Source organism: Dendrobates tinctorius, unplaced genomic scaffold (assembly GCF_039654945.1).
Source record: "Dendrobates tinctorius isolate UK_male_01 unplaced genomic scaffold, ASM3965494v1 ptg000014l, whole genome shotgun sequence".
In the NCBI taxonomy this organism is placed as follows: Eukaryota; Metazoa; Chordata; class Amphibia; order Anura; family Dendrobatidae; genus Dendrobates; species Dendrobates tinctorius.
In genome coordinates, this window is record NW_027361682.1 from 8,266,104 (window position 1) to 8,284,578 (window position 18,475).

General features: G+C 45.1%; 2 protein-coding genes across 2 annotated transcripts in view; both read right to left on the reverse strand.

Annotated features, from left to right (window-relative positions):
* Window positions 1-18,475, reverse strand: part of LOC141074229 (uncharacterized) — a 130,083-nt gene that overhangs the window by 16,752 nt on the left and 94,856 nt on the right. The window lies entirely within an intron of this gene.
* LOC141074100 (uncharacterized) lies at window positions 739-6,012 on the reverse strand. The gene is made up of 6 exons (XM_073561636.1): window positions 5,691-6,012; window positions 5,382-5,561; window positions 5,176-5,299; window positions 4,995-5,092; window positions 3,344-3,434; window positions 739-1,306 (listed from the first exon to the last, which is right to left on the reverse strand). The coding sequence occupies exons 1-6, from the start codon at window positions 5,871-5,873 to the stop codon at window positions 1,059-1,061; spliced, it is 924 nt and encodes a 307-aa protein (XP_073417737.1). The 5' UTR covers window positions 5,874-6,012; the 3' UTR covers window positions 739-1,058.

The following is an 18,475-nucleotide window of genomic DNA, read 5'->3' on the forward strand; positions in this document are numbered from 1 at the left end:
GCAGAACAACAAAAGACAGAAGACCAAGAAGCATAAAAACCAAAAGCAGAAGAACATGAAGCATAAGACTAACAAATCAGAGCAAATGATATTATCTAATTTATAAGCAGAAGAAGACTAAGCAGTGTATGGGGGTGAGTCCGTTCCTCCTCGTGGTGCCCCTGGAAAAGGCCTGCTGCTGCAGGCCAAACTGAACGCGGACAAATCCTGTTGTAAATCTTTTGTGACAGGCTGAACAGAAGGTGTAATCTTCAAACTTTTATAGATAACAACTACAGGAATGCCTGACACAAATAAGAATATGATGAAGAAGAATAGGAAGAAGATGAAGAAGTAGAATATGACGAAGAATAAAAGAAGAAGAATAAAAGAAGTTGAAGAGCATGGAAGTAGAGAAACATACATATCTGACAAAAAATTAAAGACTTTAACATAGTCAATATCTTTGTAACTACGAACGTCTTTAAAAAAAAAAAAAAAATGCGATTCCTTTTGATTGGGCTAAAGCTCTATGGCTTTAATGTCTCCTACACCTCCCACAATACATTCTACATTATTATCAGTTGTTTTTCTCCATGTAGAATTAACCAACAAGGAAAGAAAGGGTTTTTTTTTAATTCCGATATTTCTGTTCCATTGACTTGAATGGGACTTCCGGGATCGGAATCGGCGATACCCGATACTTTTTTTTAGATCGGCCGATCCATTCTGATACGATATTTTTCAGTATCGGGTGGTATCGCTCAACACTACTGAAGACTATATATGGAATAGTTAGCATGGACCTATCACAGACTGACACCATTGCTGCTCAGGAGTTGTGCGACGCCCTTTTCCTGTCTGTTACATGATCTTTTGTTGTACTAATAAAATTATGTTTGTGCCAGCTCCTGCTGAGAGAAGAGAACACATCTGATTTCTATATCCGATGACCCTCTTCTAAGCATGCACTCAGCTCATATTTATTAGGTCAGGGACAGGCAATCGCTTAGATCTCACCTTTAGGGATCAGCCCGACATTCTTGGTGCAACAACGTGGGGCCACTGAAGGGGTACGCTCACCAGATATTGACACCAGGCTTGGATCGAGGGGGAACATCCAGGGTGGCTCGAATCGGAGACTGATCATCTCCATGAGAACACTGTGAGTCTGCTGATTTCCTTGTCAATCTGTAGTACTTGCCTGTGTCACTCGAGCCAGTCTGTGTAGTTCCGTACTCCTGTTTTCCGAATGTTTGTTTCGCCCTGACACGGTGGGGTGTGGGATACGTACCCCGGGGTGCCCTAAAGAACCCACGGCTACTGGCTGTGAGGAACACAAACAATGGTTGATTGCCTGTAACCTGTTGTGTGTACGTGTCTTGAGAGAGTCATTACTATTCTGGGCTATCTGATTTCTGCCTGTGTAGTAGCAAACAAGTGAGGTGATCTGTGGTAAGTTGAGTGCAAGGTTCTGTGTGCTCCCGGATTCTCAATGTGGTTCCGAGTGCATAACCATGAGGGCGCAAGAAAACAGGCAGGCACCTCTTTGAACCCTAGCACTGCCCACAAGGTCTGAGATGGAAATCCTAGATACAGCGGACTCTGTTTTTTTGTGTTTGTCCATCTAATTATGTGTGTGTGTGTGTCAGAGTGTTTTCTCTCTTCCAGGATTACCAGTCCCACCTGTGACAGCAAGCGAGGAAAGGGGAGGTAGTCTGTGGCCTGGTGGTGAGCACGGGTTCTGTGTGCTCTCAGGTTCTCGATGTGGTTCCGAGTGCAGAGGCACAGTGTGGTCAAACCAAGAGTGTGCAAGACGACAGGCAGACATCTCTCTAAACCTCTGCACTGTGCACAGATCTGGGCGGGATCTCTGGTGACGGAGAACACTCAGTCTTTTTTTGCTTGTCTAAAGGCAGCAAGATAATAGAAAAGCTTTTACGGTTCTGTAAGGGGGGAATGTGATAATGGCAGATTATCCTGCAAAAATTTGTCTAAGGAAAGTTGGGAAGGGTAATGAAATGCATTTACTTGTCCCGCCCCACCTGCTCCAGTTCTGGTGACACTGTCGGTGTGCTCAGAGGTCCAGCCCCCAGCGTCCATTGGAGGCCATCTTGGGACACACAAACCACAGCCCGTCCAGCCACCAGCTGCCATCGGCGGCCATCTTGGGACACCCGAGTCACATCACGAGAATGCCCTGGCTGAAACCACATCTGTGCTTGCAGCGGCCTACCCCGTCCTTACCCTTAACAGTCAATATTACACTCCACCACCTGATCCATCGGCACCTATATTCTTAATGTCACAGTTATTTCCTTACATTCCCACGGTACTCAGCCCCCGCCCGCTTGTTCCCAATGCTGACGGTAATCTGAGTTCCGGATATCCAGCCATTGTCTCGACCACCCTTGGGACATGAACCACCCTCATATAATTTGGGTGAACCAGGAGGGGCACCCAGTCTCCCTGGGGCTCCGTCATACCAGAACCCAATCCCCGCAGGTACTGATTGGAATAATTCCTCAACCATGACATGCCCCCACCCCCCGAACAATGGACAATAAACTTAACGATGAGGAAGATGTGGAACTGCTCCCTGGGCTACCCCCACCGCTGTCACCACCACCTCACAACACCAAGACTACGGTCCTCAAAACTCCAGTGGTCCACACTCTTCATACCCTTCTATCAGAAATTCCATCTACGGCAGCAACATTTACTGACATCGATCTAGCTAATGCCATTTTCAGCATTCCTCTACATCCAGACTGCCAATATCTTTTTGCATTTACCTTCCGAGGGTCCCAGTATACATGGACTGTTATGGCTCAAGAGGCCTAGAACTCCCCTAACCAGCTCTCTCAAGCTCTCCAGGCTTGCCTCCAACCGTGGAAAGATGTACACTCTCAGGTCAATCTCCTGCAGTACGCTGATGACCTCCTGTGTGCCCCAGATGAGGAATCCTGCACGTCGTCCAGTCTGGCTCTCTTGTTCCTTTCCTCACAAAACTGCAAGGTCTCACTAGCCAAGGTACAGTGGTGCCAGAGGAAAGTTATTTTTCTCGGACATTGCACCTCCTAAGGACTCAAACATCTAACCACTGAAAGGAAGCTATATATGGAATCCCCACGCCTAGTGGCTTCAAGCAACTTAAATCTTTTCTTGGGCTTGTTACCTACTGCCGCCACTGGATCTTTAGTCAGGTTCAGTCAGGTTCGGAGATTAACTCTCTCTATTTATTCTGAGAAGCATCATTTCATACCATACAGTAAATATATAAAAAAGTATGAAAATGCTGAGTAATGCACCCAAAAATTAATCACATAATTGTATCAGAATTCAGAATGTAATCAGAACTCACCTGTGCAGATATCTGTAGGAATCTCCTCCTTACACTGCTCATCACTCCTCATATATGTCTCTGTAGTATGAATATGGGGCAGATCTTCACCCTGAAAGAAAAATTGGAAAAGTCACAGACAGATGGAAAAGGTGCGGGAAAGAATAGAAAAGATTATAAATTAACAAGACGGCCACAAATGACATGACAGCAGCAGTTATCAAGTAGCTGCTGGACTGTATAAATCCAAACTGTTGGCTCCTAATTCTAACCAACAGCCTCTATAACCAGAAAATTGGAGAAGATCCAGACAACATCTCATTTCTACGGTCAGCTTTATCCTGACATCTTCTCCAAGCTTAAAATATACACTGAAGTGCCATATTATTAGAGACATCCATCTAGTAGAGCACTGAACCTCCATGGCCATCAGAAGCTCAGCAATTTGTGGTTGTTGATAACACTTGGTGTAGAAATGTTGGCCAATGAAGGTAGGATACTTTTTACAAAACTTTGTGGTATGGGGCGTTGTCCTCCTACCCCAGAGTAAACGACTGCCATGAAGTGATGAACTTGGTCATCCACAATGCTGAGGTAAGCTCTCCATCTTTACCAGACTGACATGATCAGTTCACTCGAATTTCCTATTATTTTATGGGTTCAGTTGCAGTTTGCATTAGTTGTGCACCAACTGTTCCTAAGAACGGTTCTTGATATCTTGAGGCTCCAATTCAAAACCCTAACCATGACATACAAAGCCATCAACAACCTGTCTCCTCCATACATCTGTGACATGGTCTCTAGGTACCTACCCGCACGCAACCTTCGATCATCTCAAGATCTCCTTCTCTACCCCCCCTTATCTCTTCTTCCCACAACCGTATACAAGACTTCTCCCGTGCTTCCCCCATACTCTGGAACTCCCTGCCGCAACACATAAGACGCTCACCATCAACGGAAACCTTCAAGAAGAACCTGAAGACTCACCTGTTCCGACAAGCCTACAGCCTGCAATGATCCTCAGTCTACTGAACCACAGCATGACCTGCTCTACCCTCTCCTACTGTATCCTCACCCATCCCTGTAGACTGTGAGCCCTCGCGGGCAGGGTCCCCTCTCCTTATTTACTTGTGTGTCCCTTGTCTTACACATGTTTACTATACTTGTCTATATTTCCCCTTTTCACATGTAAAGCGCCATGGAATAAATGGCGCGATATAAATGCATAATAATAAGAAGAATAATAATATCTTTTTGATGAGATTTTAATATCCACATGATCCCCTTTCAATGGAAGTTTATTATCAATTGTAACATTGTCTGTATATTCCTGACACATTACAGTATAAATCTCACTGAGATGGCAGTTTCTGAAATATTGGCCCTGACCCGAGCACCGATGACTGTGCCTCATTCAAAGATGCTCAGATCACTCTTGTTTTTCAGTCTAATGTGAATTCACACTGAAAAATTATCACTTCATTTTTTGCTGAACTCTGGTGTCATTGGTCTAATTACAATATACAGAAATCTTAATTATGAGAGAATCATTGTCTCTAATAAATTGGTCGTTCAGTGTATAATTCTGGTGGATAAAACAAGACTGAGCACAAGACCTTCACAGCTTCTACACAGCATAGGGGAGATCTCATGACACCTTCTCTCCATCTACCTGATGATCCTGAGGAACATTGGGATCTTCTTGTTTACAGTCCTGTGGAAGAAGAGGACGGGGACATCTCTCTGGTGTTGTCCTCTCACTGGATAGATCTGGAGGAAACACATACAGGGACTGAATTCATTCTTTACATACAGATAATTATAGGCCGTGTGTATTTAGTCCTGTCTATTACCTGGTGATGTGAGGGGCTGGGGAACCTCCATCATGACGTCCTTGTACAGATCTTTGTGTCCTTCTATATACTCCCACTCCTCCATGGAGAAATAGACGGTGACATCCTGACACCTTATAGGAACCTGACACATACAATGATACCGTCATCCCCCGATCCCTCCATAGCGTTACTGTATAATGTCCCAGCATTCCCAGCAGTGTCACCTCTCCAGTCAGCAGCTCAATCATCTTGTAGGTGAGTTCTAGGATCTTCTGGTCATTGATGTCCTCATGTATCAGGGGGTGAGGTGGAGGCCCTGTGATTGGGCTCAGGGGTCTTCCCCATCCCTCAGACACAGGGTCCTGACAGCGCTCCCTAGAGGTCTTCTTCACTACTGTGTAATCCTGGTTATGGAGAGACACATTAATAAACCTCACTACAGACATTTCCAGAGTCCTCACCCCTCCAGTTCTGTCCATCTGTTATTCCCATAGATAAGAATGATGGAATGTGACGTCATCAGAATCTCTCACCTCTCCAGTAAGCCGGAAGAGGATCTCTAGGGTGAGGTGTAATATCCTCTCCGCCATCTTGTCCCTGTCCCTCTCCATCCTTGTAGGGTCACTCAGGAGAATTCTCTTATATAGAAGATCTCCACTGAGAGGATCCGATATTGTAGGGACCTGAATGGGGAGAAGATGACGATGTAACATCATAAAGATCCCATGTAAGAAATCTCTGGAGCTGTTACCGGCTTCACATGAACACTACATCCAGTCATGGCCCCGTCCTGCCCCCGGTGTAACACACAGTCCCATTATAGTCACATACAGAGATTTATCCCAGGCTCAGCACTGAGGGGGTTAATGTCCCCAGTAATGGGGAATCTCCAGCACCTACCTCCACCTGCAGAGCCGCACACCACATATATGGCTGTTCTGTGCGCACAGGACCTGGGATGAGGTCACAGGAGGGGAGGAGTCAGGGGTCACATGATCAGGGGCCTCAGTGTGCAGGACTCTGTTGTGATGATAATAATGTTATTTCTATGGTGCCAACATATTCCGCAGCGCTGTACAAATAAGGGGAGACATGTACAGACAACAAAGACAATACAAAGTAACAGATAGTTCAGCAGTTACAGGAGGAGTGGGGGTCCTGCTGCTCACAGGCTGCAATGTGAGGAATTAGGGGGACACAATAGGTAGGACGTGCCGTCATGTACGGTGCAGCCCCCAGTATAATAAATAGGGGGTTACATATAAAGCTGCAGGATCCGGTCACCAGCCAGGATCTAAGTGCAGTTGTAAGGAGAAGCCTTCGGACCGCGGGTACCTGCACTGCGCCGGGTCCGGCACTGCTGAGGCTGCGTCCCTTGTCCGGGGGAAGGCTTAAAAGCGCGGACAGAACCCCTGACCTGGCAGTAGGGGGCGTACCCACAGGAAAGTGCGCGGAAACAGTCAGTTTTGTCGCGGGCAGATAGCGAGCAGCAGGCTGAGGAGTGCGCTCCGTCCCCTGAGCACCCGCGCTGCATCGCTCTGCGCCCGCCGGTCCCTGCCATCACCCGAGTGCCCAGGAGGGACTGAGCAGTTGGGTGTCCTGCCTTCACCCGACTGGGACCTGCAGTATGCTCCTCAGCTGTGAGCACAGTGCCCGGGCCGCTGAGAGAGAGACGGGCACCAGATAGACTTTTGTGGCCTGACCAATCAATCCTCGTGGACCACCCTACGCCATGTTCTGGAAGTGCTGCGGCCCTGTTTGCCTTGACCACTAGAAGAAGGACCGTTGCGTGAAAGATCCCACTGGAACCACACCACGCCATCTGCTGCTGGCGCCATCGCTCTAGAGCTACAGCTAAAGACTGCGAGGCCTTTGATACCATAAGTGATTTCAGGAACTGCCATTATTACGTTTACTGCTCACTTTTGTTGCTTATTATCTGCCACTGTACTGTTCAACCTCCCTTTAACTGTTTATCTTCCTGCGAGGAGTTTAACCCCTGTTATATTAAATCTATTCAAGTTGTTAACCCTTGTTCTGCCTCTCTTGCGTCACTACATCCCGCAACCTGCTTACACAGTCACCAAGTGCTAATGGGGGCATGGAGGATGGAGACAGATGAATAGGAGGGACAAGACTCCGAGGGAAAATTAGAAAGAGGGAACAGTGTAGAGTAACGTTAGCGAAGTGAGGAGATTGGGGTCTAGAGATGTTTTTAAAGGATGCTTAAATAAGTGGGAACAAGGTATAATTTGCAACATCCGGGGTAGTGCATTCCAGAAAACTGGCGCAACATGAGAGAAATCTTCAAGATGCAGGTATGAGCTTCAGATTATGTAAGATGTTAGTCTTAGATCTATTGCAGAATGGAGAGCATGGGTAGGGCGGGAGATGGAACTGAGGGAGGTGCATGGTGAGGCCTAACTGTGGTGAGAGTCATAAATGTATATTGTGCTCTGTAGTGGATGGGCGACTACTGCAAAGACTGACACAAAGTGGGGGCATCGGTGAAGCTGCTGGACATAAAAACGACCCTGGCTGCTGCATTTAAGATGGATTGGAGAGAAGAAAGTTTGGTAAAAGGGAGACCAATCAGTAGAGAGTTGCAGTAGTCCAGACGAGAAATGAATTAGAGCGACAGTAAAAGTTTTTGCAGTTTCAAAGGTGAGAAAAGGCCGGATTCTGGAGATGTTTTGTAGGTGGAGGTGACATGAGCGAGTGATTGGATATAGGGAATAAAGGAAAGTTCTGTGTCAAATATGACCCCAAGACAGGGAGCTTTCTGCTTGGGAGTAATGCTTGGAATACCCAAGGGAATTGCAATATTGGGTATAGGTAGGTTAGTAGAGGATGGAAACAAGAGAAGTTCAGTTTTGGAGAAATTCACCTTCAGATACAGGGAGGACATGATTCAAGAGACAGCGGACAGACAATCCCTGGTGTTTTGTATTAAGGTGGTAGTGATGTCAGGAGAAGATGTGTATAATTGCGCATTATCAGCATTAGAGATGAGCGAATGTGCTCGGTGATACTCGGTTATCACTTGAGTATCACGGTGCTCCGTTGTGCTCGTTACTTGGCGAGCAATTGTCAGGTCACAAGTGAAAACTCGAATCCCCGCCCCTCATATTTGGCACCTGTTACGCAGCCAATAAGCATGTGGTGATTGCCTGTGTGTTACAGTAATGCCGTAGCCATCTTGGTTGTGACATGACTGTCATTGACTAGCTGTGTAACATGATCAGAGGTTATAAAAGGACAGATGCCGCGAGACTCGGCACACTGACGCCATTGCACAGCTCTGTGACACATCGTATTGGAGGGAGAGAGTGCTGGTCTAGGCATGTGTGTATAGTATAGAGCATCAGAGGCCTGTAGTGCCGATACTGGTGCTAAAGCTGATCCATCATACTAACAGCCCTTCTAAAGGCTAAGTGTTTGCAGCACATACAACCTGCATTTAACTGAATCAAGAAAAAATTATTTTCAATGCTTTTTTGAAGTGTTATGTGCCATCTAAATGTAAAACAAAGCACATAATACTGTATGGATGACTAATTGAATCCAGAAAAAATGTTAACGCTTTTTTGGAGTGTTATATACCACCGAAATTTAACATAAAGCACCTAATGTACTTTTCGGACTATAAGACGCACCTAGGTTTTAGAGGAGGGTATTAAAAAATTAAAGCACAAAATGTGGTCAATTCTGTGCTAATACCACCTATTCTGGTATACAGTATGCATCCCCATCATTGTATGCATGGCCTCCTCATCCTTGTCCTGGTATGCATTGCCCTCTAAACCCTATCCTGGTATACATGCCCCCCTCATACCCATCATTTATGCATGGCCTCCTCATTCCTACCCTGATATGCATGGCCCCCCTCATCCCTATCCTGGTATACATGGCCCCCTCATCCCTATCCTGGTATGCATGGCCTCCTCATCCCTATCCTGGTATGCATGGACCTGTCATCCATATCCTGGAATGCATGGAATCCTCATCCCTATCCTGGTAAACATGGCCCACTCATCCTTATCCTGGTATGCATGGCCCTCCTCATCACTACCCTTGTATGCATGGCCACCTCATCCCTATCCTGGTATGCATGGCCACCTCATCCCTATCCTGGTATGCATGCCCCCCCTCATCCCTATCCTGGTATGCATGGACCCATCTTCCATATCCTGGAATGCATGGACCCCTCATCCCTATCCTGGTATGCATGGACCCCCTCATCACTACCCTAGTATGCATGGCCCCCCTCATCCCTATCCTGGTATGCATGGCCCCCTCATCCCTATCCTGGCATGCATGGACCCATCATCAATATCCTGGAATGCATGGCCCCCTCATCCCTATCCTGGTATGCATGGCCCCCCTCATCACTACCCTAGTATGCATGGCCCCCCCCTCATCCCTATCCTGGTATGCATGGCCCCCTAATCACTACCCTAGTATGCATGGACCCCCTCATCACTACCCTAGTATGCATGGCCCCCCTCATCCCTATCCTGGTATGCATGGACCCATCATCAATATCCTGGAATGCATGGCTCCCTCATTCCTATCCTGGTATGCATGGCCCTCCTCATCACTACCCTAGTATGCATGGCCCCCCTCATCCCTATCCTGGTATGCATGGCCCCCCTCATCACTACCCTAGTATGCATGGCCCCCTTCATCCCTATCCTGGTATGCATGGACCTGTCATCCATATCCTGGAATGCATGGCCCCCCTTATCCCTATGCTGGTATGCATGGCCCCCTCATCCCTATCCTGGTATGCATGGCCCCCCTCATCCCTATCCTGGAATGCATAGCCCCCCTCATCCCTATCCTGGAATGCATGGCCCCCCTCATCCCTATCCTGGTATGCATGGCCCCCCTCATCCCTATCCTGGTATGCATGGCCCCCCTCATCACTACCCTAGTATGCATGGCCCCCTTCATCCCTATCCTGGTATGCATGGCCCCCCTCATCCCTATCCTGGTATGCATGGCCCCCTCATCCCTATCCTGGCATGCATGGCCCCCCTCATCCCTATCCTGGTATGCATGGCCCCCTCATCCCTATCCTGGTATGCATGGCCCCCCTCATCCCTATCCTGGAATGCATGGCCCCCCTCATCCCTATCCTGGTATGCATGGCCCCCCTCATTCCTATCCTGGTATGCATGGCCCCCTCATCCCTATCCTGGTATGCATAGCCCCCCTCATCCCTATCCTGGAATGCATAGCCCCCCTCATCCCTATCCTGGTATGCATGGCCCCCCTCATCCCTATCTTGGTATGCATGGCCCCCTCATCCCTATCCTGGTATGCATGGCCCCCCTCATCACTACCCTTGTATGCATGGCCCCCCTCATCACTACCCTAGTATGCATGGCCCCCTTCATCCCTATCCTGGTATGCATGGACCCGTCATCCATATCCTGGAAGGCATGGCCCCCCTCATCCCTATCCTGGTATGCATGGCCCCCCTCATCCCTATCCTGGTATGCATGGCCCCCTCATCCCTATCCTGGTATGCATGGCCCCCCTCATCACTACCCTTGTATGCATGGCCCCCCTCATCACTACCCTAGTATGCATGGCCCCCTTCATCCCTATCCTGGTATGCATGGACCCGTCATCCATATCCTGGAAGGCATGGCCCACTCATCCTTATCCTGGTATGTCAAAAAATAAAAAAATAAAATGGCACTAAGAAACAGTCTGCTTACTGGTGGAGTGGGTGGACTCTGAGTCAGCAACACTTTGCAGGGTGAAAGCACGGTAATGAAGGTGCTTGCTTGAAGAAGCACACATGAGGCAAACCAAAAAATAAGGAAAAAAGCAGCACACTCCGCTTACCGTATCATAAAAAACCTAAGTCCTTTATTTCAGAAAAGCATACATGGACAAGGTTTATGAGGGCAGGATAAGTGCAGGCATGCAGGCAAGAAACAGGACTATGGCCGTTTCGCGTTAAACATGCTTCCACGGGTCCAGATGTTACAATTACTATGTAATTTCCTTTTATGCAGCTCATTGTGAAAAATTTGCATATTATCAATATTGCTCTGTCCAGCCATATAATTGCTGTCTAGAAGGTCTAGTCATTTTTTTATGTCTTCGATTATTACAGACATTGTATTTTTGTGTGTATTAATCCTTCATATATTTCATACTGTAAGGTAACAGCACCACCTGCTGGCCGTTTAATGCATAGATTCTAGTTTAATTTGCAATGTATTGTGGGATTGTTCCTGTTACATCATAGTTTTGTTTATGACACTGTGAGGGGAACAACAGCCATTATTCCTCCATGTGTCTTAGGAGAAACTACACCATTTGTGTTCTTCATGCTTCTTAAACAGCCTGCTCTAAGCATAGTTGGTAAGCACTATCTAGGTGTTATAATCCTGTGTTTATAACGTTTGTTGTATTAAATAGGTAATCATCAGCTATGTATTACCTTATGGTACCTATGTATTACCTCATGGTACCTATGTATTACCTCATGTTACCTATGTATTACCTCATGGTACCTATGTATTACCTCATGGTGCCTATGTATTACCTCATGGTGCCTATATATTACCTCATGTTACCTATGTATTACCTCATGGTACCTATGTATTACCTCATGTTACCTATGTATTACCTCATGGTGCCTATATATTACCTCATGCTACCTATGTATTACCTCATGCTACCTATGTATTACCTCATGGTACCTATGTATTACTTTATGGTGCCTATGTATTACCTCATGGTGCCTATGTATTACCTCATGGTACCTATGTATTACCTCATGGTGCCTATGTATTACCTCATGGTACCTATGTATCACCTCATGGTACCTATGTATTACTTTATGGTACCTATGTATTACCTCATGGTGCCTATGTATTACCTCATGGTACCTATGTATTACCTCATGGTGCCTATGTATTACCTCATGGTACCTATGTATCACCTCATGGTACCTATGTATCACCTCATGTTCCTGTGTACTGCAGACTATCTGTGTTTTATGCTCTGTGCAGTTATATATTCTGAAATGCTCCTGTTATTGCATCCTCTAGTTTCACCCTTTCCTGTCACATCTGCAATCAATAAAAGAAGGTTACAACTTATAGCCTCTTTTCTTAAAGAAGACAGGGGGTTTAGCTACATGTCTCATTGCACACCCTGCTAACGTGTATGAGGACAGTATAAATATACAAACAAAATTAAGGGCGGTAACAGCGTACTGTTAGAAAAAGATTATAATTACAGAAATTCAAGCCTTTTTATAATACAGAAACATGGTCAGGGTAAGTGCTTTACCAGTCAAGTTAACTATTTGCAGTTCATTATTCAAATCAATTATTTCCTCCAGGAAACCTGTTTGCGTTTCTTCCCTGCGTTTACAGCGTCTCCCCCCTCATCTTGTTTTTTTCCTAAAGGAACCGCTGAACTACAGGGAACAGGAATACCAGGTTCAACCAAATCGATAAGATCAATGTTTGTAAGATTTTGTGAACATTTTCATTCTATTTCTACAGGAAAGGGATCAACTAAGTTTTGTAAAGCACATCCAACAGAAACATGAATCTAATCCTCAATGCCTGCGCTTTGCAGGATTGGAAGTAGTTAAATTTCCACCATGCGGAGGTGATCATAATAAATCCTGCTGAAACGGGAAGCAAAATGGAACATCAAAGCAAATGCGCAAGGTCCCTTAGGACTGAATGAAAGATTAGATTACTCCTGCTTCTTGTAATAATGTGCTTTATTATAATTTCTATCTGAATTGCAATCAACGTATTTTGTTATATCTAAGAATGTTTGTCATTTTTTAATTGCACAGTTTTTTGTATATTTTTTTAATTTTGTCTGTATATTGATTATATGCAAATTTTTCACAATGAGGGGCGTCCCCCCCGAAGAAGCAACAAAGCAAAACGCGCGTTGGGGTCCCTCTGCCCACACTTTAGCCAGGTTGGTTTTCAATACATATGCACTGTTTGATATATTTACCATTATGGCCAGTATATATATATATGTCATTTTGAACTGCTGAGTCACTGAATTTTATCTGTAAACTTTGCTGCCAGTTTGCATATCTCTCTCTATATCTTTCGGCAGGGCAGGTTCATTGGTCCTCCTTTATTGCACTATCGCACTTTACACTCGTCATTATTTTTTTTTTTTGAGAGATATTTGCTTACTTACATGTGTGGGTATATATATATATATATATATATACTAGATTATGGCCCGATGCTATCGCATCGGGAGGATGCGATAGCATCACACCTCTTGCCATGTTAACCCTCAACACACACACTCCTCAACACACACTCCTCTCACCTTTCACCATCTCCACTCACTCTTTCACTCCACATACGACCCCTTCTCTTACTCCGTCTCTCATACTCACGCCGTCATCGCCGCTGCTCCACGATCCCCGACATCTTCTTCCGCCGGCGCCATCCTGGATCCAGACGTTGTCCACGCCGGCGACATGTTCTTGCGGCGACGCCTTCTTGAGTATTGTGAAATCCCGCGATAGTCAAGATGGCGTCGCCGGAAGAACATGTCGCCGGCGTGGACGACGTCGGGATCCAAAATGGCGTCGACGAAATCTCGCGAGTTTTCGCCGACGCCATTTTGGATCCCGACGTCGTCCTCGCCGGCGACATGTTCTTGCGGCGACGCCATCTTGACTATCGCGGGATTTCGCCGATCCAAAATGTCGTCGCCGCAAGAACATGTCGCCGGCGTGGACGACGTCGGGATCCAAAATAAATTTCTCCATTTTAACACACAAAGATTTCTCACTCAACGCTTGTAATTCCACATGGACATGTTCCTGGTGAGAATCCAAATCCAATACTGACAGCTCAGCACGACCCTACCTCAGATTGGACGGCAAAGCTCTCATTGACAATGCTGACAGCTCAGCATGACCCTGATACTATAGGGTGGGTGAGCTGTCACTCACTGAGTCTAGGACACAGTGAATGGTGGCATTGTGACAACGGTCTTTCCTCATTTATTTCCACACATATTCACAGATATTGAAGGGCATTATGATGATCAATCATCATTGGACATTTCTCATTGTTGTATTAATAATTCATCACTTAGGTATACTTTTCACAGAAATGATATTAAGGACAGGCAGTTATACACAACTTTACAATTATACCAACTAGTTTAGTTTATTGATTATCGATATCTATTCTTATTACACACCTATGTGCCGCAACTGGATGTTATACACTGACTAATTAGTAACAATATATTATTCCTGACACAACCTACTTATGGCAGGTTGTAATAGAAAACTTAAAATCCTTAAGACATCTTGTGAGATATGGGAAAATGATATCTGTTGTGAATTCACTTTCTGGCCTGCCTCTGGTTGCTATTGAAGGTAGTGGAGCTGGTTGTATTGACAGAGGAGTCGCGAGTTCTCTTTCTGGGCTCCCTCTGGTGGTTACAGGAGGTAATGGAGCTGATCTAATTGACAGAGGCCTGCGACCTGATAATGAGGACGACGACTGGACATCTGGAGTCTCTGACTGGATTTAAGACAGCCGACTCCCTCTATCCCTGCTGGTGATTTTTCCTGCCTCCTGAGGTCTTAGTTTCCAGTTCAGTCTCTGCATGCTCAAGCTAAGTGTTCTTTGCTATTGTTCACATTTGATTTGGTTTTGTCTATTCAGTTTTGTGTGGTCAGCCTGCCTCATCTGGGGCTGTGCTGAATTTCCATCCTTATGTTACTGTTTGTGTCAGTTTGTTTTTTTTCCCTTATTAGATTGGCCTCTTTTTGCTCTGCTTTCAGAATATGCCAGAGTGCTGATATAGTGGGAGAAGTCTACTGACTTCAGAGTTTTTGCTATCAGAAGTGTTGGACATTTTTGGACTTTTTTTGCGTGATTGCAGACAGTGTCTTTCCTTTCCTGAAACAAATAGTTGCAGCCAACAGCAAACAGACATGTGGAATGCACGCGCCAAAGATCCCAGGGCCCAACAGGATCAATGGCTCACAGAAAACATGAAAAAGGAGCAGCATCCATTCCAGGTGAAGAAAAAACTTTTGCTTTTATTCTGCCATCAATAGATACAACGTTTCGACCAAAACATGGTCTTTATCAAGTACATCAAATAGCAATTGGAGCGGCCTTATATGGTGTGGACAAGCCAATCACCATTCAGGAAACCCCCTTAGTCAAAAATACATAGAAATCACATCATATAAGACATCAAATATACAATCAGTGCGTTATATATAATACAATATGCAATCATGTAATACAGAAAATCTCACAAACAGAGGTACATAAATATTTGCAAACAATGTCCACAAAACGATCGCCCAATTCTCATATGGCATAGCGCTCACTATGGTAATAAACCGCCAATCGATACCATACATACATGGACACCTCCCTCAGACAAATGAGAACACTACTTAGCGCTGGCGCCAAACAAATAGCCTATAACTGCAGTCCACACAAGTGATGAAGAAAGACTGCCGTAATTACCTGTGTACAAGGCTCATAGATAACGTGCAGTGGCGCCGCGCAGCCCCAGGAAAGGCAGAGACACGGGCGGGATCTCGCGATGCACGCACGCCAGAAATATCGCACATGCGTGGTGTCACAGACAGGACGCAATCTGCAAGAGCCGACCACGCTCCGCCCACCCTCAGCCACGCACGCACAAAGGCACCCCTCCTCAAGTCAGCGCGGCCGTGGGCATCAGTCAGACCATGGAGGTTGTCACATGACAGGTCACATGACCTGCCATGTGAACAAACCTACCACCGCTGCCAAGACGCCCACAAGCCCAGCCAGCCTGCGGAGTCAAAAGTTTATTGTTACTAAATCCATGGAATTATATAGGCCGGGAAGGAATTTTTTTCCCCAATGTGAAGCTTACTGTTTGCCACATGCGTTTTTTTTGCCTTCCTCTGGATCAACATGTTAGGGCAAGTTAGGATAGGATACGGGTTGAACTAGATGGACTTAAAGTCTCCCTTCAACCTTAATAACTATGTTACTATGTTACTATGCAATAACCAACAACATAATAGAATTTATAAAAACATCACATCTGAACTACATTACATTCTTTATTGCATAGCAATGGCACGACAGTAACATATAGGGAAGAAAAGAGGGCACGGGGATCGAACATCAAAGGGCACATCACAACTACAAATTGATAATTTCAGGACTATTCAGTCCCCATGTCCTCGTTTAGTCGTTCCCCAAACGCCACCTACAGCACAAAAAATATAGAAAAATATAGAAAAAAATTAAAAATAATAAAAACATCAATATATACATTTGACAATGAAAGAGGATGTCAATACAATTGGATGGTGGTTAAAACTCAATAGTTACAAATATGTAGATTATAGTCCACATTCAAGCCCTTCGGCTGTAATGTGTCTAATGTAGAAATCCACCTTAACTCCTCCTTCTTCAAAAGTTTAACCCTATCCCCACCACATCTCAAAATCGGGACTCCATCTATCACTCTAAATCGCAATTGGTTGACAGAGTGTTTGCAATCAGAAAAATGCTTTGGTACAGGTAGATCTAGAAGTTTAGTTCTAATAGTGCTTTTATGTTTGCTAATCCTCGCCCTAATCTCCATAGTCGTCTCGCCCACATACATCAGCCCACATGGGCAAGAAATCAAATAGATAACAAAACTTGAGGAACATGTGTATCTTTCCTTTATAAGAAACCTTTTACCCGTCCGTGGATGATTGAAGCTATCACCCTTAATCATATTCCCACAACTCACACATCCCAAACATGGGAAATTGCCAGACCTTGGTGGGCACAGCGCTTGCTGTAATGAGGTTTTAACAGAGCTCACATCAGCTTTTACCAGCTTGTCCATCAAATTATGGCCCCGTCTATATGAAAGAATTGGTCTACTGGCAAATTCACTGGCAAACCCCTTTGTAAAAGACTCCAGTGTTCATTTAAGATACCCCCAATTCTATTACTCAATGGGCAAAAAGTGGATACAAATGGGACTCGTTTAGAAGTCCCTCTGTCACGCTTGTGGCAAATTTCATTGGATGTCAAACCCAAGGCTTTTTCTTTATAACGTTTGACCTCCTTACTCGGATAACCCCTCTTAATAAATTTGTCACACATCTCCTCAAGTCTAGCATCCAATCTGACCTCATACTTCACAATCCTCCTAACCCGCAACATCTGACTCCAGGGTAGTGATTCAACCATCCTCCTTGGATGATTGCTATTGTGAAGGAGAAGATTATTTCTATCCATTTCCTTCACAAAGAGATCAGTACATAAAACTCCATCCTGTTTATACACCATTGTATCAAGAAATTGAACTCAATCAATAGAATGAGTCAAAGTAAATTTCAATTCAGGAAATATACTATTTAATTCAACCTGAAACTTCAGCATATCATCACTGCTCCCTTCCCACATACAAAAAATGTCGTTGATGTAGCGCCACCAGGCTCGGAAATGGCGCCAGTAGTTGGAACAGTACACATCCTGGTCCTCAAATACCGCCATGTAGATGTTAGCATATGCGGGGGCCACAGTGGACCCCATGGTGGAACCCCTCACCTGCAGGTAATAGTCATCCCCAAAGAGGAAATAATTCCTCCTGAGGATGAAACCCAGCAGGGTGAGGACCAGCTGTGCACAACCTGAAGCCATGTCCGAACCTGACAGCACCACATCAACGCCATGTAATCCCTTGTCATGTTCAATGGATGTGTACAAGGAGACCACATCAAAAGAGGCCAACACCATATCAGAGGTCACTTTAAATTCACTGATTTTACTCAAAAGTCATTAGTGTCTATGATATATGATTTTGCAAATGTAGCAAATTGTCTTAGCACATTATCCAGGAAAATAGAAATGTTACTGAAGATGGAATCTCTCCCTGACACTATAGGGCGCCCAGGGGGGTTCAATAGATCCTTGTGGATCTTTGGTAAGGTATATAGAAGCGGTATCACAGGGGTTTCAATCAACAAAAAATCATAAAGCTTCTGATCAATGAGTCCCTTGTATAAGGGCTCACTGATCAGGAGCCGTACTTCGTTCAAGAATTTATTAGTGGGGTCACAGGGTAATTTTGTGTACACAGCTGTATCCGTTAACTGGTGTAAAATCTCTGCTTTATACTTGGTGGTATCCATCACCACTACAGCCCCACCTTTATCTGCACTCTTGATAGTAATGGCAGAGTTGTTAGACAATTTCATTAAAGCCTGTCTCTCAGCACTATTGAGATTCCCCCCAATAGATTTATGAGAGTTTTT